The sequence below is a fragment of the Stegastes partitus genome, unplaced genomic scaffold (assembly GCF_000690725.1).
Source record: "Stegastes partitus isolate 25-593 unplaced genomic scaffold, Stegastes_partitus-1.0.2 Scaffold209, whole genome shotgun sequence".
Taxonomy (NCBI): Eukaryota; Metazoa; Chordata; class Actinopteri; family Pomacentridae; genus Stegastes; species Stegastes partitus.
Window position 1 is genome coordinate 338,783 of NW_007577940.1, and position 24,823 is coordinate 363,605.

General features: G+C 40.8%; 1 protein-coding gene across 3 annotated transcripts in view; it reads left to right on the forward strand.

The window, feature by feature from the left end:
• The window catches only part of myo18b (myosin XVIIIB), an 82,809-nt gene extending 70,157 nt beyond the window's left edge, over positions 1 to 12,652 (forward strand). The window contains exons 40-44 of one of the 3 annotated variants that reach the window (XM_008280770.1): positions 3,940 to 4,073; positions 4,156 to 4,197; positions 9,275 to 9,439; positions 10,054 to 11,012; positions 12,477 to 12,652. In XM_008280770.1, the coding sequence (XP_008278992.1) occupies positions 3,940 to 4,073; positions 4,156 to 4,197; positions 9,275 to 9,439; positions 10,054 to 11,002 (1,290 nt within the window). In that variant the 3' untranslated portion in view covers positions 11,003 to 11,012; positions 12,477 to 12,652. Of the gene's footprint in view, positions 1 to 3,939; positions 4,074 to 4,155; positions 4,202 to 9,274; positions 9,440 to 10,053; positions 11,013 to 12,476 lie in introns of those variants that run through there. The other 2 variants (XM_008280771.1, XM_008280772.1) reach the window with 2 other exon arrangements.
• The last annotated feature ends 12,171 nt before the right edge of the window (positions 12,653 to 24,823 follow it).

Consider the following 24,823-nt stretch of genomic DNA (forward strand, 5'->3'; position numbering starts at 1 on the left):
ATATTAAGATAGATTTTTTTTTTCCCCAAAAAAATACTGTTTTTTTTTTTTGACATTTTAACCCTATTCAGGACTTTCATGTTTCCATACGTAGATGGTCTTTCAGGGGTGCAAAATAGTTGTTGGTATTTATTATAGACTTTTATACTATGTTAAATACATTTTCTGTTAAGGTGACATATTTTTGGTTCCAAATGCATGACAAATATCCCTAATTATATTTTTAAAAAACATCTTAAAAAATAAAAAAATAATACGTGTCACCTAAACCAAATGGCCTGGGGTCCAAAACCCCAAAAGTCCTGAATAAGGTTAAAATAGTTTTATATGATTTATATTGATCTCTAACTTTGAAGAATAATTTAACAGCTAGCATGTCATTTTACTGTTTTGGGACTTCATTTCTAGCAGAAATGGCACTGTACTTAGTAAGGTAGTCAGCGAGATGAGTTCAGACATTCAGACAGGCCTTAAACAAGTCAGCAAAAATAATGAAGTCCAACAATAATATGCAGAAGTCTGTGGTCAATATCAGGGACCAGCTGGTGGGGTCTATTATAATATAAAAAAAAGTGCAATATTAACATCAGAAATGGGGTTCAGTACAAAGACATATGCAGGTATCTCAGATAACAACACAATATCAAGTCAATTTTTTTTTTCAAGTGTCCTCAGGTGTTGCTAATAGTGGGGAAATAGTGACTCTACATACTCTAGATATTTGCCTTAATACATTTTGTTTCCATGCACACTGTATTCTGAGTTTCCAGTGACTCCTATAACTCTGAATTTTCTATGATGGTGTCACTGAAACTCATGGGTCTTTGTCACAAAAAACAATCTTGCATTTTGGTTCTTTTACAGATTTATTTAGAGGCTTCTGAAAAAATGACAAAATCTGCTGGGTCAAAAGTACAGAAATGTTTTGTTAAACATCCTTTGGCCATTTTCACCTCAACTGGGCACTTTCGGTAGCCATCCACAAGCTTCTGGTTGTATCTTTAACCACTCCTCTAGATGGAATTGGTGCAGTTAAACTAAATTCGCTGGCTCCCTGACATACATTTGGTTCTTGTTTTCCACAAGTTCTTGATGGGGTTTAAGGATTTTGAAGAGAACAGTCAAAATGTTTAACTGTCGCCTAATTTAGCCATTTCTTTACCACTTTTGATGTGTGGTCATTGTCATGTTGGAACACACAGCTGCCTCCAAGGCCCAGCCTACTGGCTAATGATTTTAGGTTTTCCTGAAGAATGTGGAGGGAATCCTCACTCCTCATTATTCAGTTTACTTTGTGTGACGTATGAATTTCACTGTCACCAAAACAGCCCCAGAGCATGATACTGCCACGACCATGTTTGACGTTAGGTTTAGTGTTCTTGGGATTAAGGGCCTCAGCTTCTCTCCTCCAAACATATTTCTGGTCATTGTGGCCAAATAGCGAAATTTTTGTTTTACCTGACTAAAGAAATGTCCTCCTTTTCTTTATCCATGTGATCAGCAGCAAACTTCAGTCAAGCTTTAAGGTTCAGTTTCTGGAAGAAGGGCTTCCTTCCTTCAAGGTAGCCAAAATAAGCTTGACTGTGGACACTGACACCTGTGTGTTTCAGCAGCTTCCAATTCGTTCCAGATCTGCTTTTTGGTGATTCTTGGTTGACTCTTGACCATTCTGACCATTTGTGTTTCAGCAGCAGGTGATGCCTTGTCTGTTGTTCAGATGATTTTTGGATCTGTAGCTGCTTTGAAATAGCACCAAGTGCCTTTCTTGACTTGTTCAAGTTAATGATTTGCTTTTTCAGATCTGAGCTCCTCAGTCTTTCCCACTGTAAATTTACTTAGAGGAGTCAGCAGCTGTAGTCAAATGTAAGCACTAATTAAAAGTTAAGAGGCCATGCCACCAAGAAAAATGGATTAACACAATTTTCTACACCACCGAAACTGATAATTGAAGTTTTGTCCGTATAGTTTTGAAACACCAGATATTATATTATAGCCATCCATATATATATATATAATTTTGTTTTGTTTTATTTTTTTAAAAAGATAACATGTCTCTTCAAACTAACCCACATTTTGGGGGGTTCAGAGAGTTTATTAGCCCAGAAATATGTGAAGTGATTCTAATGATTTTTGTAGCACAAATGCTTGTATGGTCTGCTGTTCATTATTCTACCTAACAAATACTAAACTACAGGCATTTGATGGGTAATAAACATTTTTTACTCACTGACACTGTCAGACTACCAGACATGTTCTTGTTTTTGCTCACAGCAGATTTCTTTGTGACCTCTGAGCCAAGCTGAGAAAAAGACAAGGAGCTTCAACACTTATTCAGTTATTAGCACAAAGCCACACACAAGGATGCCCTTTAACAACCTACTAACCAGCTAAGCAAACACACACACACACTTACGTGAACAGACATATTCATACACACAACAGTAAAAGCACACACACTCCTCCTCCTTCTCTCCCCTCCCCTCCACCCTTCTTCACGTCATTTTTCCCTCATCCTGCCCTCTCTCTCTGACTGTGATTAATCCTCATTGTCTCTTCAAGGTTATGGGCGCGCACACACACACACACACACACACACACACGTGTCTCCATGACAACTGCTGCACCCACACCCGTCTCCTCAAAGCCAACAAAGCCAATAACTTTGAAAGCCTAGAAGCTTGTGTGTGTCTGTGTGTGTGTGTGTGTGTGTGTGTGTGTGTGTCTAGGTATGTGTGACAGGATGCTAAAGAGACAAAATAACAACAAAAACAACAACAAAAAAATAGACGAGATGAATTAATAAATCATTCTGTTCCCCCAGTGTCAGTGTGCGTATGTAACAATTTTCTCCTAAATAACCCGGGCAGCAGCAGCAGAGCTCAGGTCACAGGAGCGTGTGTGATGCCATCGGACATTCAGTGTTTGACTGATGAGGTAATATGGGCTCAAATGAAGGTAATTGCTGTGGCGGATTGGGCCCCGGGGTCTGTACAGGTTGCCAGCTTGGCCTGTTGAAGGAGATATTCATATACACAAATGTTCTCTAATCTCATGATGTTTGTTTACAAGAAAGAGACCTGTTTGGCCTGTTAAAAAATCATTCTTCTCTTGCAAGACATTCCAAATGTGCGCATGTCTAACCAGCAAGTTTTTTTTTAGGAGTAGGACAAAAAACTACAGATCAGGAAGAGGTCAGCATACTTTAAGGATCCAAACGACTAATTTAATTCTCCTTTAACCCTCTGAACTAGGGATGGTAATGATTAAGGGTTAACTGATTACTTGCCATTAATGCCTTAACTGATTACGAATAGAATAGAATAGAATAGAATAGAATAGAATAGAATAGAACTTTATTGATCACTTTGGTGGAAACCTCAGGGAAATTGTTGATAAATACAGGAACCAATAAGGAGGAAGACAACGAAATTGTACGTCAGAAGATATATTGTAGATTAGTTGTAGCACCTGGAGCCTTGGACTGCGACCAGTTCCATGTTGGCAAGCAGAAAGCATTGTTGGAGTTAAGGGAGTCAAAGGGCCACAGTGACAAAGACTTCTGTGGCGGTTAATGGCTACCAGGCCAGAGCTTATATGATCAAGGCAAAGTCTGCTTGGACAGTCAAGTTGAGTGACTTATGAAACGGTCTGATGGTACAAATAGCTATATTGTATATTGACAATTGGCATATTTTAGGTATGAAATATTATTAAGTTATTATTGCTTGGTAACACTGGTCATTATCAGTTAGGACATTTTTAAAACAACCAAAATTACTTACAAAATTACATCAGCCTAAAACTGTAAAAAGAGAAAAAATAATAAGATTTTCACCTGTCAAATGGTCCTTGAACTGTATGATAGATGATCAAATTTCATCAGGTCATAGTCACTCTTGAGTCCACAAACGTTTTTTAATCTTGTGATGTTTTTTGCAGGAGATGCAGGTGGAGGAGCTGACTGCTGTCAGACAGGCGTTGCAGGCCGACCTGGAGACATCCATTCGCCGCATTGTCGACCTACAGGCCGCGCTAGAGGAGGTGGAGTCGAGCGATGAGAGTGATGCTGAAAGGTAATTTGCTTTCAATGTTTGTCTAAACAATTATTAATCTGTGTTTAAACTCAACTTGTCACCACTCTGCCCTTCAATGCAGCGTTCAAACTGCTGTGGAGTCCTTGACTCGAAAGAAAGACCTGTAAGAAACTCATGACTGCGTGTGACTTGGTAGTGTGTGGCTCTGCTTACAGATGCGCCCTGAACATCAGGCCTTGAATTGTCATTGTTAAGCGTCTCAGAATTCAGAAAATATGCACTGTGCCATCTCAGATTTTGTAAAAGTTAATTGATTTTTTGTTTGGGACCCAAAGGTTCTTGTCTTGTGATAGCAGTTGCTAGGATGTTTAAAAGGTAATATTTATTGTAACGTGTTAAATTATCATCAGTTTCTCTGCTCAGTGTTAATTTCAAGTATATGTATGGGAAAGTTCGGTATGGCAAAATAGGCCTCATATGTTGTTAAACTTCAAAATGAAAACAACATGGAGGCAACTTGTAACTTTGCACATGTAATTACAGTATATTGATTCCTCTGCTCACCAACTTTTGTGGTCCTGTGAATGAGTCCACATGACCATTTTGACATGTTAAAATAGCAAAAAGCTGCAAAGTTGCCATAAATTCTGCTGATGTCAGAGGTCTCAAGAGTTGGTGAAATGTTGACCAAAGACTGAATTTTAGTGTATATACACTTAGAGAACCTTTCTGGGGCCCCAATACTGACCACGTTTTTTTCCAGGGCAAATTAATACAAATTTAGTTCAGTCATTTTGATCTGCTGGAAACTGCTTTGTCTGTGTCCTCACCAAATTCAATGGCCGTGGGAGTTTAATTTCTGGAGATATTCAACAATAGAAATGGTTTCCGAGGTTTATTTGAGGGTGAAAATACATGAAATCCCAGGTGTGGAAACAAATTAAATTCTCAGAATTTAGCTATTATATTTTTCATAACTTAGTTTTTGGTTCTAAACAACAAATGACCAAACTTTAAACAAAATCTGAGATGGTGGAGTAATACTATTGTCTGAAATGACACAAACTGACCCAAATATGAAAGAGAGCTGTTTGACCTAAAAGGATCTTTCTTGTCTACTTGAAGAAAACTTTAAAAATATAACCCAAAGTAACCAGAATTATCCTTTGACTCCAGTGAAAAAGACTGTGCATGGCTACTAACAGTCAGTAGGCCTCCGCTGCACTAGCAAACACTGTATTTCATATTAATGTAAAAATTACAAACCATCTTAAAATTACTGTATGCTGTACATTATGGCTTTTCCCCCTATAGGCTTAAAATAAGCATTTCCCCACTTTCCATTAGCACTTGAACTCAAAAAATCAAACTAATTGCCGGTCTCAAACGAAATACCCACACACGCCTCTATGATGGAATCATAGCAAATCTCAATATTGACATGTTGTTTAGTGCTGAATTACATATTGGTGCCTTCAAATTAAGTCAGCCATTAAGAATTATTGACAAGGTGACAAACATTTTCCAATCTTAACACCTCATTAGCTTATTTCACTTGATCTCATTTGTGCAACCATTGACCTTTGCATGGACCCTCTGGGCCTTTAGCAGGCATCATCAGGACACTTTCTTCATCTGATAAAAGTCCACATGAACAGCCCCGTCTTGTGGTGGTTGTATTTTTTTACTTGCAAATTTTATGAAAGCTCTAAGTTGGTGACACTTTATTAAATGACAGAGGCAGGGCTGGCCCTGACCAATTTGGTGCCCTCGGCAAGATTGTAGTTGGCGCCCCCTTGCATCACAGTGAATTTTACTCTTAATTTTCATACAATAACACAGAAACTGCATGCATGTATTCAAGCTTTTATTTCAGTATAAACAACATACTAAATAAAACTGAAGAAACAAGTGACATAAATTAAAAATTTATTTATTTTCTACTATTTACAAAACAAGGGGCTGTGGACCACTGAGGAATCTGATGCAGAGCTGCTCTTATTTGTTTATTTTTTAAAATAATTTTTGATAAAAAGAAAGATGTTTAGTTTTGCTGTAAAAGGTTTTAGTTGTGTAATTTATTATAATATGGAAAAAGCTGAAGTATGAATTATTAACTGCACAGAAGAAGGAAACTGAGCATTTTAACAGACAGCCGAGAAAATACATTCAGCAGGTTAAAATACCACCTGAACAGGCCTGATATTGACTTTCTAAATATCCCTGATTAATTTAAGGTGGTGGTAACATATTAACTTAAGTCAAATATAGCTATTTATTATTTATAAACAATGCTGCTATCGTCCAAAATAAGCTACCAAGTTAGCATCACTCTGACAACAGTAACAACGATCCATTAACTTTACAGGGGTTCTCACCAGAAATGTTTGACAGCGTAGTGGGGGGGTGTCTTAGCGACACTCCCTGGCTAACTTGTATGTATTCAGGCAAATATTTAACAACAAGCGCCAATGCAGTTTCTCTAGTGAAGATGGTCTTCGCTAACGGGGGGTTAGCAAAGACCATCTGCTAACGAATAGCAGTGAAGACGATGGTAAAGAAACAGCATCGGTGCTTGTTGTTAAATATTTGCCTGAATACATGTAAGTTAACCAGGTACAATCAAGTAGTGATAATTTTCCCACAACATACCCTTGAAAATAACATAACGGCCCTCTTGGCAGCAGCGTAAAGGACCATTTCTCTGTTATAACACTGGTGAGAACCCTGCAGTTAATCTAATTAATTCCATGACATTGACGTTATCGTACCTCTGTTTTTTTCACATTTTTCTTATTCTTCTTTCCTTCTTTTCCTTCCCTGAGCGCCACACTCTTTTACTCTCCTAATAATTCCATGTATAAGTCAGTCTGCAATCTGCAGCCAAATACAGCCTGTGCACTCCGGCCACTTCCACTCCTCCACTTGTAGCGCCCCCGTGGATGTCGGCACCCTTAGCATTTGTCTATACCAGGGGTCGGCAACCCTCAACACCGAAAGAGCCATTTGGACCCGTTTCCCACGGAAAAGAAAAGACCGAGAGCCACAAAACCCTTTTGACATCTAAAATGAAGATAATACTGCATATATTGTTTTTACCTTTATGCTACTGTATGTATAAAAAACTATAGTGTGTTGCATTTATGAAATCAGTGAACTGCTACAGAGAAAACCAAAAACATTTTGAACTCCAAAAAAAAAGAATAAAAAAAAAAAAGAGACACTGGGTTGAAGGTGGCTGTCAAATAAAATATTCAACATCTATTTGTGCCCTCCTTGTATATATGAAATAAAAAGCTGATCTGAAATTATCCACCCGCAGCAAAGTAAAAATGTTGTCTGGTTGTCCTGCTGTCTGCAGCTGGGCTGCTGAGTGCTTTGGGACGGGAGGAGCTCATGGCAGCACCGCTGCTGGCTGAGGACAGTAACTGCAGAACGATACGTGTTGTCACGTCAGAGTCTCCAAAACACCAGAAGAGTCTCTAGTAACACCAGAAAGAGTCCCTAGATTTGTCGCTAGTCGCTTTTGGCAAAGAAAAAAAAGTCGCCAAGAGGATTTGGAAAATTGCCAGATTTAGCGAGAACGTCATCAAGGTGGCACCACTGCGCGTGCCGGCGGGTGTCACACATCGGCGGTTGTGACGCATATTTTGAGCGACAAAAAAATTAAACACGTTTTATTTTAATGTTACAAGTTCACAAAAATCTTCAAATTTAGAATTAAATTTTAAAAACCAACGAGCTAAAATAAAATACATTTAAATTCAAATACTCATTATTTATTTTCCAAAGCCACAAGGAGCCGCAGCAGAGGGATGAAAGAGCCGCATGCGGCTCCGGAGCCGCGGGTTGCCCACCCCTGATCTATACTACCTGTGCCTAAGGCCGACTCTGGACAGAGGCCGTGGAAGTGTTTTTTGCTAGGCATCTTATGGCCTTATCTTTTTATTGTACATTTGCATTCCCTGCATTATGTAATCTGCTTGCTAGCTTGTTAAACACTTAAATCAGTGGCTTCTAGATACCGTCAGTAATGTCTGTGCTGCCGTTGCCAAGCAATGGATTTCTCTTAACCTACAGCTGATGATGCAACGTTTAATTGCCAACCATTTGGTTTACAAATCTTCTAATGAGGTCCTGAGGTCCATTTGAAGGTAGCATGAATCATGCAAGTTGATGCTGATCACTTGTAAGGAAATCAGAGGCTACTTAAACAGTAGTATATCTGTGGAGACTATCAGTCATCCAGGTCATGAGAATTCTCTGCTGCTTCAGTAGAATGTAACTGGACTTCTTCAGTTCATTGGGATGTTTTAAATGATATTCAAGAGGCTTCTTCAGTTGTAACTGACTGGTGGGGAGTTCCGGGTATATATTCTCATCCTCAACTCACAAGGCAACAGGCTTGTCAAAGACCCAAGACTCTCATGACTCAAAGTGTCTCAGGACTGCATTATAAGTACCTGATAAGTGGTGCTGTACACCTCCTTCCCTGCTCAGAAATGGCTGTTAATGTTAAAGATAAATGTAAATTGGGTGAGTTAGGCAACCCGTCTTTCTTAAATGGAAATGCCATTTCTTAAAGGCAAGGATACCCAGACCTCCCCACAAATCAATCACCATTTCTTAGGTACTTCTAATGTAATCCTGAGACCCCTCTCCAGGCAGTTTTGCCACAAGTAACACATTAAGTTGTCCAACCTCACAAAGTTTTCCACCATTCACATTATGAGTCATGCAAGTCCTGAATCCGTAACATGCCTGGGACTCTCAGTCAGCTAAAACTGAGAAGGCCTCTTGGATAAATGTGAAATGCTCTCAAGAACTAAAAAGAAGTCCAGCTGCCTTCTCCTGAAGCACTTAAGATAACCTGGAAACTAGAGAACAGCATCCACTGATGCAACAACGTGCTGTGTGCTTTGGAGAATGGCTCAGCGTTAGCTACCCTTATTGTAGCATCTTTCAGTTCCTCTGAAGACTTCAGGTTTTTGCTTGTAGAAACATAAATGATTAAAAAGACAAGCTTGATGCTGTATTTGAGACTCAAACCTCAAATCTTGAAAATGAGGGTGCAGTCCTAATTGCAATCCTAGCCTAGTTTGCAGTAGAATCTGCAGTGAGATGTGCTCATGAATTATAGTCTGTAATGTGCTTGCATGCTCAGTGCAGCTACTAATGTTTAGTTGCCCATGAAAGAATAGTTAGGGAAGTGTTTTCCATGAGGTGTGTTTGTCCTGCAGTGACTCTGTGTCCAGTGTTGGCTCTATTGGGACAGAGGATGTTGGAGAGGGGATTCGACACTGGTTGGGAGTTCCTAGAGGAGGATCCCGTGGTGGTGGCTCGCCCTACAGCAGCCATGGTGGGCGTCAGTCTGTCGCAGACACCATGAGCACCTACAGCTTCCGGTAAGTCTGTTAACATTTGTTCTTCCAAAGATATATGTAGAACTACAATAACTAGTTAGCCAAAAGTATGACAGTTAGCTGCTATCAGTTAATTGACTAATTATTTCAGTCACTTTTTAAGTGAAAATTACAACCTTTTTCTGCTCTGTTCTTTTTATGGTTCCCGCTCCTAAAGTACATTTTTTATATATTTTGTCAAATTTTGTGCAAAGTTTTTTTTTTTCTTTTTTTTTTTTTTATGGCATATAACTGTGCTATACTGGACAAAAGACATTTCTGAGTTCTCTGTACCTCTAGTCATGGTTTTACTGTATCCATACAGATGCAGAAATTTACATCATAGTTAAAAATGAGCCTACAGTGAGTAAAAAGAAATGTATTGAACTTCTGGGTGTTATAACTATATGCACTGTTATACAACAGAAGAAAAGTAAGGCAAGGCTATCCAAGAAACGGCAGAGAATTTGCATCATGCAAAAACAAAAATTTACATTTTTGTAAATTGTAAATTCAAGATTAAAATTTAATGGATTCATTGAGAAAAGAGTCCCAACCCTAAATGTATGTTAGCCATATGAGCTTCAGCTTAAAAAGTTTCTTTCATCCCTCTAAAGTTCTTGTGTGGATCCTGACGATGAGGGCTCTGAGGCTGGAGGAGTTGGTAACAGAGGTCCTGGTCGAGCCCCATCCTCCTCAGCTCTGTCTGAGCTGTTGGATGGACTTCGTAAACGCAGAGCTGGCGGTGATGCAGGAGATGGAGCTGGCAGCGCCGTCTCCCTGCCAATTTATCAAACCACTGGAGCTTCAACTCTTAGAAGGAGAGCCTCAGCCCTCTCTCTCAGTCCAGAAGACATTCAGGAACCCCGACCTGGTCCCAGCATCCTCAAACCGTCCTCCCCACTCCTGCCACGTGCAGCCAGCACTCGCTCCATCGCTGACTCTCAGGTATCTGCCGGGACCTCTACAGCCAAACTGTCTCGCTTCAACTCAAGTGATTCCCTTTCATCGGTTCCCTCATTGCCGCGCCTCTCCTCCTTGGCATCCTCACTCGCCACTCGCCATCGTCCTCCCTCCCTTGCCATCCCAGAGGAGGACTCTGAGGAGCCCCTGCGCTCTGTGACGACTCCCATCCAGCGCTCCCCTCAGGCACCGCGACGGTGCATGCTGGGGAGTCTTGTTACAGAGGATGGAGGCGAGGGTTCTCTGGGATCAGAACCAATGGTCTTCCAAAACCGGCGCCTGGCTGGGGACCGCGATGACGCAGCCTCTGATATTCTGCCTGCCATCCGGAGAGCGCAGTCTACCAGCAGCCTGGCCAGCTCCGTCAGAGGGGGGAGGAGGGCCCTGAGTGTCCACTTCGGAGAGCTGCCTCCTTCGACCCGCAGCAGAAAAGGCTCAGAGACAGAGTCGTCCAGCTCAGGTGGATCAGGAGGAAGCTCCCAGGGCAGCGGGCCGAGACGCAGGTTCGAGAGGCCGCAAGGAGAAAGACTGGAGGCAGAGGGCAGCGAGGGCGGAGACGTGGCATCAGTCATGAAGAGATACCTAAAAAAGGAGGTTGACTGAAGCAGATGAGGTAAGCTCTTGTGTGTGTAGATACTCAGGTGTATATTTGTAGAACAAGGGAAGTCCTATCAAGTTCCAATCCAATATCATTGTCCAAGATAAAACTCACTTGAAGTACATTCAGGTTAATGAAATCAATCCAGTGTCTGTGCTTGACAACTGAATAGCTCTGCAACAAATTGGGAAAATTTGCTTTACTGCATCCAAGGCACTTTTGATAGTCATCTACAAGCTCCTGACAAGTTTTTGGTTGTATCTTTGACCACTCCTCTTGACAGAACAGGTGCAGTTCAACTAAATTTGTTGACTGTCTGACATAGACTTGTTTTTTTCTCAGCATCTTGATGGGAAGGCCAGTCTAAAACCTTTATTCTGACCTGATTTAGCCATTTCTTTTGATGTATGTTTGGGGTCATTGTCTTGTTAGAGCACCTAAATACCCAACTTTCTGACTGATGATTTTAGGTTTTCCTATAGAATGTGGAGGTACACGTCCTTTTTTATTATTCTGTTTACTTCATGAAAACCATCAGTTAATATACTTCTAGATATAGTTACTAAAGACTTGCACCATTAACATCCTGCCACAAATTACTGTGTTTGCTCCTTTTATGACACCTGTGTGACAGAAGACATAAACAATGGGTCAGGCTTTTGTTTGTACTAATACTGATCAGTTAGAAAAATGTCCCGATGCCCATCTTTGGGATTAGATCAGGATATACCGAGTGACAACTCAGGGAAATTTCTCAGATCCACATGGTGACTTTAATTTTGCCTTTCTATGTCAGAGCCCTGTTTCCCAAAGCCCATCAAGTCTTAGGCCTTCCCCTCACTAATGTTGATATCCTTTTGATTTCTTCTCCATTTGGACCTTTCAACTACCGTAACAGAGGTTTAGCAGAGCTAGAAATTTCGTTGAGGAGGTGGAGGAGACCAAACACAGAAGAACAAGATGAATGATAGCAGATGTATAGCTAAGCACCTGCTTGCTGACATGTTCAGCACATTATTTTAAGAGATAATATGCCATTTCAAGTTTATTTTAAGTCTTCTCTTCAGCATTAAGAAGCTCCTAACAGCACTTCCTGTTAATTGCTGCCTTGAGAATCATGTAAATTTTATGAGTTTTTGTAGTGATGCTTGAAGGAAAAAGATCATTATCAAGAAACTGAGCCCTGATTATTTTTTTAAGTGATTGCACTCTGGCACCACCAGTAATTTCATCTTATGGCTCAGAGTTGTGTAAAACATCAGCATCATTTCCTCCCAAACGAGAGCTCCCTGCTGAGAGTAGGTGTAGCGTGGCTTATAAATATCTGAGGTGGTCGTATTTTTAGTCCTGGTTGGGCTTTTAGTTAAGAATACAGGCCCAGACCTACACATGAACATGCTTCACACCGTCCTCCCTGTTCTGACCACACTGTCCTTGTTTTTTTTTGTCTCATTATCCTCTTTATGTGTCTGTGTCCAGCTGTGAGCTTCAAAGAAACACTGCAGGAGGCTGAGTGAAAATGCTTCAGAAGTCAATGCAGATGCTTCAATAGTAAAGCCCCTGAAAATACAACTGTCCAATTCTCAAGCACTCAGTCGACTGTATTTTCAAATAAGCACTGTTTGTATATGAATTAAAAACAAAAATGAAATGAACCTTCTGCTTCGTGGATTTTGTCCCCGTGGTGCATTTCTCACGTTCTGGCTTCTAATATTTCATGTTTTGTTTTCTACCATTTCATTTTTTTTTTGTATTTTTTATAACATAGACGATGGAAAGAGACAGAAATAGCCTTTGTGTAGATTGCACCCTAACCACTCAGTTATCAGGTTTCCCCCAGATATCCTTTGTTTACACCAACATTTAACACACACACTTCTCATGGCATTATTTTTCTGTCATGTTTTAACGAAAACTGAACATTACAACCCTCATAAATGGAAAGTTCATTGTAGGAGAAACTGGTAGAATTATTCCAAAAACAAGCCTCTCTCCTTTTTTTGGAGCAGCTACCTACTCTGTGTACATGGGCCCTAATTTATGCATCTAGAACCTAAATTTGTATAAGTTAGATTCTAATATAAATTGCTCAATTTCAGTAATTCTGATAAAAAAAAATTGAGTTTGTATCCGATTATTTTTCATTCAAATACAATAGATTCAAAGTGTTGACCAAAAAACTTGACACTGAATGTAATGCTTTGATATTTCAAGTAGTTGCTCTGACATCATATTTTATCCTCACCAAAAATTCAACTTTCTCAATTCAAATTCTGTTTTTGAGTTTTAGATCCAGATCCACACAGATATGTTGTCGGTTCAGATGGTCTGAGGTGTTAAAACTATTCAACTGTTTTGCTAAAAATCTTAACGGGCGCTTCAGGAGACGCCTGCCTCTCTAGATGTTCCTTGTTTTTCTTAGGTAATTTTAGATATTTTTCTACTTTTCTTTTGTCTTTACATATTCTATGGTTTCTTATAATTTTAAATCACCCGCAGGAGCCAGAAACCTCACTTTTTCTCGAGAGGAACTACTGGCTCTAAAGCCTATGGCACAGGCTGGAATACGACATCATATCCCAGCTGAGCTGAGGAGGCGTTACCGGGGTAGCAAGGCTGGCACTAGGCTGAAGGCTAGGCTAACAGACCAGAGGCGTTTCAAACCATCAATGGTAATTATGGGAAACGTAAATGCCTTGCAGAACAAGATGGACGAGCTGTCAGTGCTGATCCACCAGCGTATCTACTGGGAGTGCAGCTTGTTCATCCTCTTGGAATCGTGGCTAACCCAGCTAACACCGGACGCAAACGTGGACCTGCTGGGCTTTGCAACAGTGAGAGCGGACAAAGATACGAAAGCATGCGGAAAAAGCAGAGGATGGGGGTCTCATCATGTACATTAACAACCGCTGGTGTAACCCAAGTCACCTTTTTGTCAAGGTGGTTCTGTGTTGTCGGGATTTAGAACTGTTAGCTGTTAGCCTGCAGCCATATTACTTGCCACGAGAGTTTAGTCACGTGATCGCGATGTGTGTTTACATCCCCCGAGTGCCGATGCAGCCGCTGCCTGTGAGAAGATTCACACAGTCACAGCATGCCGCAGACCCAACATCCAGAGGCACTCATCATCATCTCTGGGGACTTTAATCACGCCACACTGAGCTCTGCCTTGCCTGCTTTCCACCAGTTCGTGAACTGCCCCACCAGAAAAAAATGGACAATCGACCTCCTGTATGCTAAAGTACGGGAAGCATACAGAACCACCACCCTCCCCCCACTTGGGAAGTCAGACCACAACCTAGTCCTCCTACAGCCTCAGTACACCCCTCTGGTCAAAAGACAGCCGGCCACAACACGCACCATCAGGAGGTGGTCTCCTGAGGTGGAGGAGGCCCTGAGGGACTGTATGGAAACCACCTCCTGGGATGTTCTGTTTTCCCCCCATGGTGAGGACATTGAGGGGCTGACCAACTACCTGACTGACTACCTGAACTTCTGTGTGGATGTAGTCTCTCCTGCTAAGACTGTTTGTTGGAAGAAGGTGGCCTTCAGGAACAAAGACAGGGAGGCAATCAGATCAGCACAGAGGGAGGTGACGCTGTGCCTGAAGGAGGCCAAAGACACCTACAGGAGGAAGGTGGAGCAGCAGCTGAGGAACAACAACATGAGGGAGGTCTGGCAGGGTGTGAATACCATCACGGGCTTCAGAACAAAAGCCAGAACAGCAGGGGGGACGGTGGAGAAGGCAAACAATCTGAATGCCTTCTTCAACCATTTTGACCAGCCCATGTCCCCCCCACCCTCCCCACTTACCCTCACTGCAGTCCCGTCCCCCCCAGTGTGCCTCCCTCTCAACATCAACTAACCCCCTGTCCCCCTCCCCTCTCCCCCTCCCCTGCATAACCGCCGACCAGGTCAGGGGACAGGAAGATCACGACACAGGACGGCAACAGGACCGGACAAGGTGTGTCCACTACCGACTGGTTCCTTCCATCGGCACAGGTAGCTGCTGCTCCAGGTATTGTGGTTGGAAATAGTCAAATTTCTTCCACATTGACTCAGTCTCTCCCTGCCTGATGGGTAAAACAGTCAGTTTCACTGTTACTGTGTTCCAATGACACAACGATCATAAAACATCTGCTAAAAACGCTGCTAAAAGAAAACTTTTCAACTTCGGCAAATTTGTGTAGAACGCACTTTCCACTTAGTTTTCCAACTAATGTTTAGTTGAGGACTTGTCAGAGGAGCTGCACAGTAGACACCTGATAGCATCTACTGGAACAGCATGTGAGGCGTTTACGGAACATCAGTAAAATATAGCATCTACCAGAGCAGTATGTGAGTCGTTTAGGGAACATCTGTAAAATGTACCATCAACTCATACACATATTCAGCAATTGTTTAGCATGTGTCCAGTTAATGAGTGATATCAGAAGAGGACTGGTGACAAAATAAATATATTTTCAGATTAAGACATTTTACAAATATCTAGTCTTGTATCACTGAAAATCATTGCAACATAACTAAGTTATGCAAAAACAGCTATTCATCAGCTGCATGGTGGATTAATAGCGATGGCAAAGCTGGACCAAAATAAGGGGTGAGGTGACCAAATCATTAGTTGGTGCAACCAACAAAGAAAGTTGGCAGCACCAGTGCTACCATTGGAAAAGTTAGTCTGGAGCCCTGCTACATGTGTTTTACTTTTAGATAAAGGCATGCACAATAGTTGTACATATAGTAAATAACAATCAAATGCAGAGACAATTATGTAACAGCATGTTAAGAAGCCGTTACATTTATACGGTCTTACAGTTACAACTGGCCCTTTGAGGGCAAACATAATGCTTATGGGGTGGTGGTTCCCATTTTTAAAAAAGGAGACCGGAAAGTGTGCTCCAATTATTGGGGCATCACACTTCTCAGCCTCCCCGGGAAAGTTTACTCTGGGTGCTGGAGAGGAGCCCAATTGTCGAACCTCAGATTCAGGAGGAGCAATGCAGATTCCGTACTGGTCGTGGAACAGTGGACCAGCTCTTTACCCTTGCAGAGCTGCTGAGGGGGGCATGGGAATTCGACCTGCCAGTCCACATGTGCTTTGTGGATCTGGAGAGGGCCTATAACCGTGTCCCCGAGGGACTCTGCGGGGGGCACTGAGGGAGTATGGGGTACCAAGCTCGCTGCTACGAGCCATTCGGTCCCCATACAACCAAAGTGTGAGCTGTGTCCGCATTCTCGGACACGTTCCCAGTGGGTGTTGTACTCCGCCAGGGCTGCCCCTTGTCCCCGATCCCATTCGTGGTCTTCATGCACCGTTGTGGTGAAGAGAGAGCTGAGCCGCAAGGCGAAGCTCTCGATTTACCAGTCCATCTACGTCTCAACCCTCACCTATGGTCACGAGCTTTGGGTCGTGACCAAATGAAAAAGATTGCGGATACATAAATGAACCTCCTCCACAAGGTGGCTGGGCTAAGCCTTAGAGATAGGGTGAGGAGCTTGGACATCCGGAGGGAGCTCGGAGTAGAGCTGCTGCTCCTTCACATTGAAAGGAGCCAATTAAGGTGGTATGGACATCTGATTTGGATGCCTCCGGAGAAGCTTCCTCTGGAGGTCTTCCGACCATGTCAACCTGGGAGGAGACCCCGGGGCAGACCCAGAACCCGCTGGAGGGATTACATCTCTCAGCTGGCCTGGGAACGCTTCGGGATCCCCCAGGAAAAGCTGGAAAGCGTTGCCGCGGGGAGGGAAGTTTGAAATGACCTGCTCTGCCTACTGCCTCCACATCCCAACTCCAAATAAGTGGAAGAATATGGATAGATGGATGGATGGATTATAACATACCAAAAAGAATACCAGCAAATATCTATAAACAAATATATTTTTCAAGACTTAAATACAGTAGCAATCTCAGGGTTTTATGTTCGCATTGTAAAAGAACTAATTGTTCTTTGTAAAAAAAAAAAAAAAAAGAAAAACTAGGAGAGACAAAAATCCAAAAAGATATAAAAACACAAACTGGTACGCAAAGGCAGAGCAAGGAGCAAAACATACAGGTAACAGGCCATGATTCCAAAATAAAACAGGAAGTAATAGAAAAGGGACGTAGAAGGTACATCGAGACAAACAGAGAGATAAAAACAGGGAGACACAGACAATGCACAACAGGCAATCGAACAAAACAAAAAAGCATGACAACATTATCTGTAATTTTAACAAAACTGGGAAAATAGCTACAAATGGTGACTCACCAGTGCTGCCATTGGAAAATAGTTAAAAAAATGCTCTTAAATAAGAGCAGATATCTGGGGGTGAAAAACCACATAAAAACTGATACCACAAATTTAAAAGCACACATTTTTCAGCCCTCCTCTATGTACTTGATGGGCCCGTAACTCTGAAAATATTCCTGGTATGAAAGTAATGTTTTGTGGTTAGCTCTTTGCTGTGTTTGAGGTTAAGCCAGAGCTTTATTGAATCTGTTTTTCTGTGTTCTTTATCCCCATCTGTTGCTCTGCATGAGTTCAGCTGGAGGTAACAGTGGCTGTAAGTCCAGTTAAAACCATCTGCAGTGTGTACAACACCAAAGGAAACCGTCGTCTCCATTAAATTTATTCCTACCTCTTTCCACCGCACTCTATTAAATTCCTCACACTTCTGAGGCACTGAGAGTTGATCGCTGCTTAATGTACCTTTTTCCATCTGCGGTATTGCTCTAATTCTACAGATTCATTGTTATAGCTCTGCTGCAGTCTCTCAAAAACCACCAAAGTGTTTCTTCCCAATAAGGATATTACACGTTGCAAAATTGAAATACAAGTGTGAACATTTTATCTATATCACTGCTCGATCAGATATGCTGCGTGACTGCCTGCAGGATTTTAAGTTTGCAACACATTCACTGCTTCAGAAACCATCAGTGTGGCTGTTCCAGAGGTAGCAGCAGCACTGTGAAGTGCTGTTCGCTTTTTCTCTTTGTCTTCTTGTTTCCGGAGGGAGAAAAAGTTTTGGTAAGAGAGGAGGAGACACACTGCAGGAGCGGAACAACACCATCACTGGATCCACATCCAACAAGTTTTTACATCCATTTGCTTTCTTCCACTCTGTATGAGATGGTGTGTGTCTCTCTGTGGTCATTTTGTGTTCATTTTGCTTCGTTTTGTGGTAGTTTTTGTCTCTTTATAGTCATTTTTTTTTCTTTTTTAGGTTGTCTTGTGTCCTTCCTGACAGTTTTTTTGTCTTTTTGTGGCTATTTTATGCCTCTTTGTGGTTGTTTGGTTTTGTTGTTTTCATTATTAAAATGATTTTTTAATGTTAATTTGAAGTATGATCATATGTATTTGGGGCTTTTAATGTTTAATGAAGGATTTTTACATGTGCAAGAACCATGAAATTACCTGTAATGTATATTATATGATACATTAACATTAAGAAACTGTAATAATAATAATAATAATAATAATAATAATAATAATAAGAAGAAGAAGAAGAAGAAGAAGAAGAAGAAGAAGAAGAAGAAGAAGAATAATGAAAATCTTTACTTGATTTAAATACAGCAAAACACTAATTAAACAGTCTCACATTGTAAAAAACAAATGGGACTTTTTTTTGGGTGTGTGTGTGTGTGTGGGGGGGGGGGGGGGTCCAGTTAACCTGGAAATGAATACTTTTTTCTGTGATTTTACTTGTCTTGTATATTGTCTATAATTTACAAAACAAAAACAAACAAACAAAAACAGCTGCAAAATAACTGGAAATCTATGAAAAAAAGAGAGTTTTACAGAAAAAAATCTCATAATGTTTTTTTTACAGTGTGCTATATTAAATGTTTTCCTGCTGGTGGAAGATTGGATGATCCTCACTTTAACAGGTGGATGGACAAACTGCTGATCAGTGTCACATCTCAGGGAGATGAAGTATTTTAACTGAACTGCAGGAAATTAGATCCTTTAACAGTCTAATCTGGATGCTTGGATCAAGAAAGTCTTGCAGGGATTTGCACTGATCCTTGGCAAAATACAAGAATTTGATTTAATTACATTCTCAGCATTACAACACACATAGAGAACTTGTATTTTGCGTTGTGTATTTCATTCTGAGGATCAGATGACAGCTTCATTAACACACGTGTGATCAAGGAAGAAGCTGCTTTAGGTGTACTGTACCTTCTCTGCAGGAACATTTACTCTCACCCTGTATCTCAATTTCTCATCTGGCAGCTCAGCTGAAACAGAAGACATAATTATATTCTGCAGCCTTTTCTCACCTTTTTATAATTCTTTATTTAATTGCTATGACTGGTCTCACTGATTTCAGTTATGGATTAGCTGCTCCTGTTTTTACAGACTCATTATTTTCTCCTGAAATTGAAGCCACATGAAACCAGAGAGACTTGCCAGACTATAGGGTTTATTAAGTTTCCAGTTATTACATTCTGAATAACAAACAGCACCTCTTTACCCTATTGAGGACTTTTGGGGGTCTTTGGATCCCAGGCCATTTGGTTGAGGTGACATGCATTTTTTTTTTTGTTTGTTTGTTTGTTTGTTTGTTTTTTAGGGGGGGGGGTGGACGGACATTTGTCATGCTTTTGGAACCAAAAATATGTCAACTTTTTAGAAAATTTATTTAACACAGTATAAAAGGATATAATGAATATCAAAAATATTTTGCACATATTCTTTCTTGGGGTCCAATGGACTGCGAAAGACCTTCTACTTATAGCAACATGAAAGTCCGGAATAGGGTTAAAGGGCCACAGCACTGATGTAGCAGCACACCTCCTTATGTTGAGGCAGATTAACAGAGAAATGATAACATCAGGCTTAGAGAGGCTGAGATATCTATATATAGACTTTTTACCATAATGCAACAATAAGCATTTTTTGATTAAAGGGTCGTTCCATATAAAAATAAAATCAGCTGATCTTTTATGTACAATAACTTCAATATATTTAATAAAACCATGTAAAATCTAGGGATGCAAGGATGACTCGCTGGTTAGTACCATTGCCTCGCAGCAAGAAGGTGCCCAGTTCACGTCCCGGTGAGGACAACTGGGATCTTTCTGCGTGGAGTTTGTATGTTCTCCCCGTGCAGCGTGGGTTCTCTTTGGTATCTCCGACCTTCTCCCACATTCCAAAAAACACGTTGAGGTTAATTGGTGATTCTAAAGTGTAGCCCTGAGATAGACTGACGCCTTGTCCAGGGTGTCCCCTGCCATTGCCCTGAGTCAGTTGGGATAGACTCCAGCCCCCCACGACCCTAGTGAGGATTAGGCAATGGTAGTATAGATCAGGGGTCGCCAATCCGCGGCTCCGAAGCCGCATGCGGCTCTTTCATCCCTCTGCTGCGGCTCCTTGTGGCTTTGGAAAATAAATAATGAGTATTTGAATGTAAATGTATTTTATTTTAGCTCGTTGGTTTTTGAAATGTAATTCTAAATTTGAAGATTTTTGTGAACTTGTAACATTAAAATAAAACGTGTTTAATTTTTTTGTCGCTCAAAATATGCGTCACAACCGCCGATGTGCGACACCCGCCGGCACGCGCAGTGGTGCCACCTTGATGACGTTGTCGCTAAATCTGGCAACTTTCCAAATCCTCTTGGCGACTTTTTTTTTTTTTTTTTTGTCAAGTGTGACTAGCGATAAATCTAGCGACTCTTTCTGGTGTTACTAGAGACTCTTCTGGTGTTTTGGAGACTCTGACGTGACAACATGTATCGTTCTGCAGTTACTAGCGCTATGAGATGACTTGTTGTTGTAAATATGCGCTATACAAATAAAATTGAATTGAATTGAATTGAATTACTGTCCTCAGCCAGCAGCGGTGCTGCCATGAGCTCCTCCCGTCCCAAAGCACTCAGCAGCCCAGCTGCAGACAGCAGGACAACCAGATGACATTTTTACTTTGCTGCAGGTGGATAATTTAAGATCAGCTTTTTATTTCATATATACAAGGAGGGCACAAATAGATGTTGAATATTTTATTTGACAGCAACCTTCAACCCAGCGTCTTTTTTTTTTTTTAATCCTTTTTTTTGGAGTTCAAAATGTTTTTGGTTTTCTCTGTAGCAGTTCACTGATTTCATAAATGCAACACACTATAGTTTTTTATACATAGCATAAAGGTAAAAACAATATATGCAGTATTATCTTCATTTTAGATGTCAAAAGGGTTTTGTGGCTCCCGGTCTTTTCTTTTCCGTGGGAAACGGGTCCAAATGGCTCTTTGAGTGTTGAAGGTTGCCGACCCCTGGTATAGATAATGAATGGATGTAAAATTTGTCCTTCATACTATCAATATTTTTGAATTAAACAGGGGTGGGTCGATATTTTGCACCTTTTCAACTCATTACTTTTTCCAGCATTTTTTAAGCTTCATAAGTACCAGAAATAATCACATGAATCAAGCCTGAAAAACCCATTTCAGCTCTGTTAAAAACTGAACTTAAATCAGTTTTGCATCCATGACAGGTGTCACAATCTAACGAGAAAATCTGTTTTTGTTGAGCAGTTTTTTCTATAGCCAACTTCATCACCAACTAGCATCAACATCAATGGATATAATATAGTTTCATTAGAAACGCTGCACCAGTGTAGTGTCGATGACAGAGAGGAATAGAAACAAACATTAATACCTTGGATGTGTTCTCTGTTTTTTTGCTGAAAAATTCTTCTACCAACTTTTTGATACCAGCACAGCTTCTAGTCATGATTACTTCTGTGTCAAAAGACTTTTCAAATATAGGGATATTTTGACGCTTCCAAAATCTAACATTTGATATTCTACATACTCAAGTAATTAAAATAAAGATAAATACAGCAGGATAATTTTTTCATTTCTTTTTTCCTGTTGACAGTGTTGCACAACTCATTCGTAAAATGATGACACTTGTGTTAAAAAAAAAGGAACAAATTTCCTTTTATCACATATCAAGGAGAGAAACAAACTAAAACTCCCATGGTGCATTTCATCAAGTAAATATCCCATTACCAAGTGATCAGATGTGTGATGCTAACGGCAGATAAAAGCTCAAGTTTTGAATTTCCTGGCTGGCTGGCTGGCTGGCTGGCTGGCTGGATGGATGGATGGCTGGCTGGATGGATGGATGGATGGATGGATGGATGGATGGATGGATGGATGGATGGCTGGCTGGATGGATGGATGGATGGATGGCTGGCTGGATGGATGGATGCCTTTCAAACAGGTTTCAGGGTTCAGTGAAAATGTTCACTAACATCAAGCTTGACAGTGATAATGTCACTGCTGTGTTCATAACTTCTGTCTGTGACCTCCAAGAAATAAAAAAATAAAAAGTAAAAAACAATTATTGCAGGTTAAACAATGTACGCAGAGTTACACTTCCACGCTGTGTCTTTTTGTTGTCTTTCTTTAAATTGTAGTAATTTGTATTCCTGTAACAGCGGCCCTGTAGAAATGAAACCACGTGGAGCAGGCAGCTCATTAGGAGCTGCACAACAGCTGCACATTAGGTATGGAACACCAGTAGGAAACCTTTCTCTGTGATTACATTTCTGCTGCCACACATTCCCACTGCTCCATCCACACCGAGCAGAAATCATGTATATTGAGCCTGATTGTCCTCACTTGTAATTGCTGTATGATTTACAGTGATAGCCTTGCGTCACAGAGTCGCTGTTTCACTCACTTTCACATCGACTCCAGCGACCAAACATAGTGTCTGCGGTTAACAGCTTCAGATAAATCCTGTTTATGTTCCCTGAGTTCTGTTAATGAAATTGATGAGTGAAAGCAAATAAAATTAAAGCCCAGCAATTAATAACTGATGCGTCTGCTATATGCCAACTGAAGCAGCCCATAGATCAGCCAGCTTCTGTTTGTTAAAGGCGGAGAAATGTTGGCTATAGTGCTCCTATTGTGTGTTATCTGACTGCTGCAGGCCCGTGTAGTCAAATATGGCTTGTTAGGGAATCTTAACAATAGAGGAGCTATACAAGAGCTCCACTTTAGCAAATCTCCAGCGCCTCAGGGCGTCTTCCGCTGAGAGCAGCCGCCTGTGTGTGTCTGTGTGTGGGAAGGAGCTTGTATATATGAGGGAAATAAACACATTGTGTTTTAGTCCTGGAGCTAAAAGAAGAAGGATTGTTGGTTAATTTTATGTCTGCAGCTGACGTCCCAGACAAGCAGTGGATGGAAGCAGAGCTCTGTGTGTAAACGGTCCTGCTCAATGACCTAAAATATGGCCCCTGAGCAGCTTTTGTGCACAGGACATTGTGCAGAACATATTGTCGTCTAAGTGGTGCAAAGAATGGGAGCACGATGGCATTCGTCTATTCTTGCCACTGTCTGTTTTTGTTGCGTTTTCCTGCTCGTCAGCAATTATGCGAGTTAACCTCAGAGCTGCGCCGCTTCTTCAGCACCAATGTTGCCTCAGAATTTGGGTTTAAGTGCCACATGTTTTCCTTTTCATAGGAAATTGCCTTTTGTCAACTACGCATGAAGTCTATTTCTCGAGCACATTTAAACAGTTTAAACTGAAGTGCTGCATAAAAAAGACTTTAAAGTACAACAACACATAGAGACACATACAGTAAATAAGAAACAAATACAGAATTGTAGACTTAAAAATAAGGTCTGTGATATCAGGTGGGCATTAGCCCTCCAAGCAGTTTATGGTTGTTTTTTTTTCTTCACATTTTTCCTAACTGTGACCTCATTTTTCACTGTAATATAAAGTTCTGCACCTCTATGGAAACAGCACAACCATGGCGAGAAGTAGCGAGAACTCAGAAATGTCTTCTGCGCAGGTAGAATGCCATAAAACATAAAAACAGATTAAACATAAGGTCAGCTGTGAAATAGAAAAAGCCTGAAACCAGCATGGACAACATGTTTCTAAGTGCTCATAGTTGTTATCAATACTGGATCAAGCAGTGGATCTACATTCTATATATGTTTAACTATTTACAATTGTAACTGCTTTGTGTAAACACAGCCGGCGGTTCAGCTGACAATTCACACATTTTTGACGTGACTGTTGGTCGATGCTCCATGAATGATGGTTTTTCAAGAGTGTACATTATTTTTGTTTTACAGAATCTTTCAGTGTAAATATTGTATGTATTTGTTTTTATTCAATTGTATATTTTTGTCATCTTGTGTATATACTTATTGTATTTTATTACTTAATTATTGTTATTTCCGAGTACTTCTTTTCTATATTTTTTGGGTGCTGCTGTGGCATGTAAATTTCCCCCAATGGAATCAAAAATGAAAAAAATATTCTATTCTGTATTCTTATATTCTAATCTGCTGCAAATTTGGTTTTGTTTAATTTTTAAATGAAACATGTAGAATAATGGGCTTTTGAAATAATATCAGACTTTTTGTTTTTTTTAAAGATTTATTTTTGGCCTTTTCCGCCTTTATTGATAGTGACAGTGAGAGAGTGACAGAGAAACATGGGGAGGAGAGTGGGGGAATGACATGCAGCAAATGAGCCGCTGGGTGGAATCGAACCCGGGCCGCTGCGTCGGGGACTGTAGCCCCTGCACGTGGGTCACCTGCCCTACCCACTGAACTATCCAGGTGCCCATAATATCAGGCTTTTAAGCTTATTTTCCGTCACGTGATCAGTTCAAGAACCACCAAAAAGTTAAAAAAAAAAAAACAGCAGACAATTCATTCTATTTTTACAGTTTTTTGCCGTGGTAAATGGTGCGGTTTGTTGGAGTTTTTTGACAGTAACATGCCTTTTAAACCTGCCACACAGTATTTGGGCTCAACAGATTAACAGCCTCTCAGCAGTTAAATTGAAAACTGGAGAGCCAATAAAGATGTAA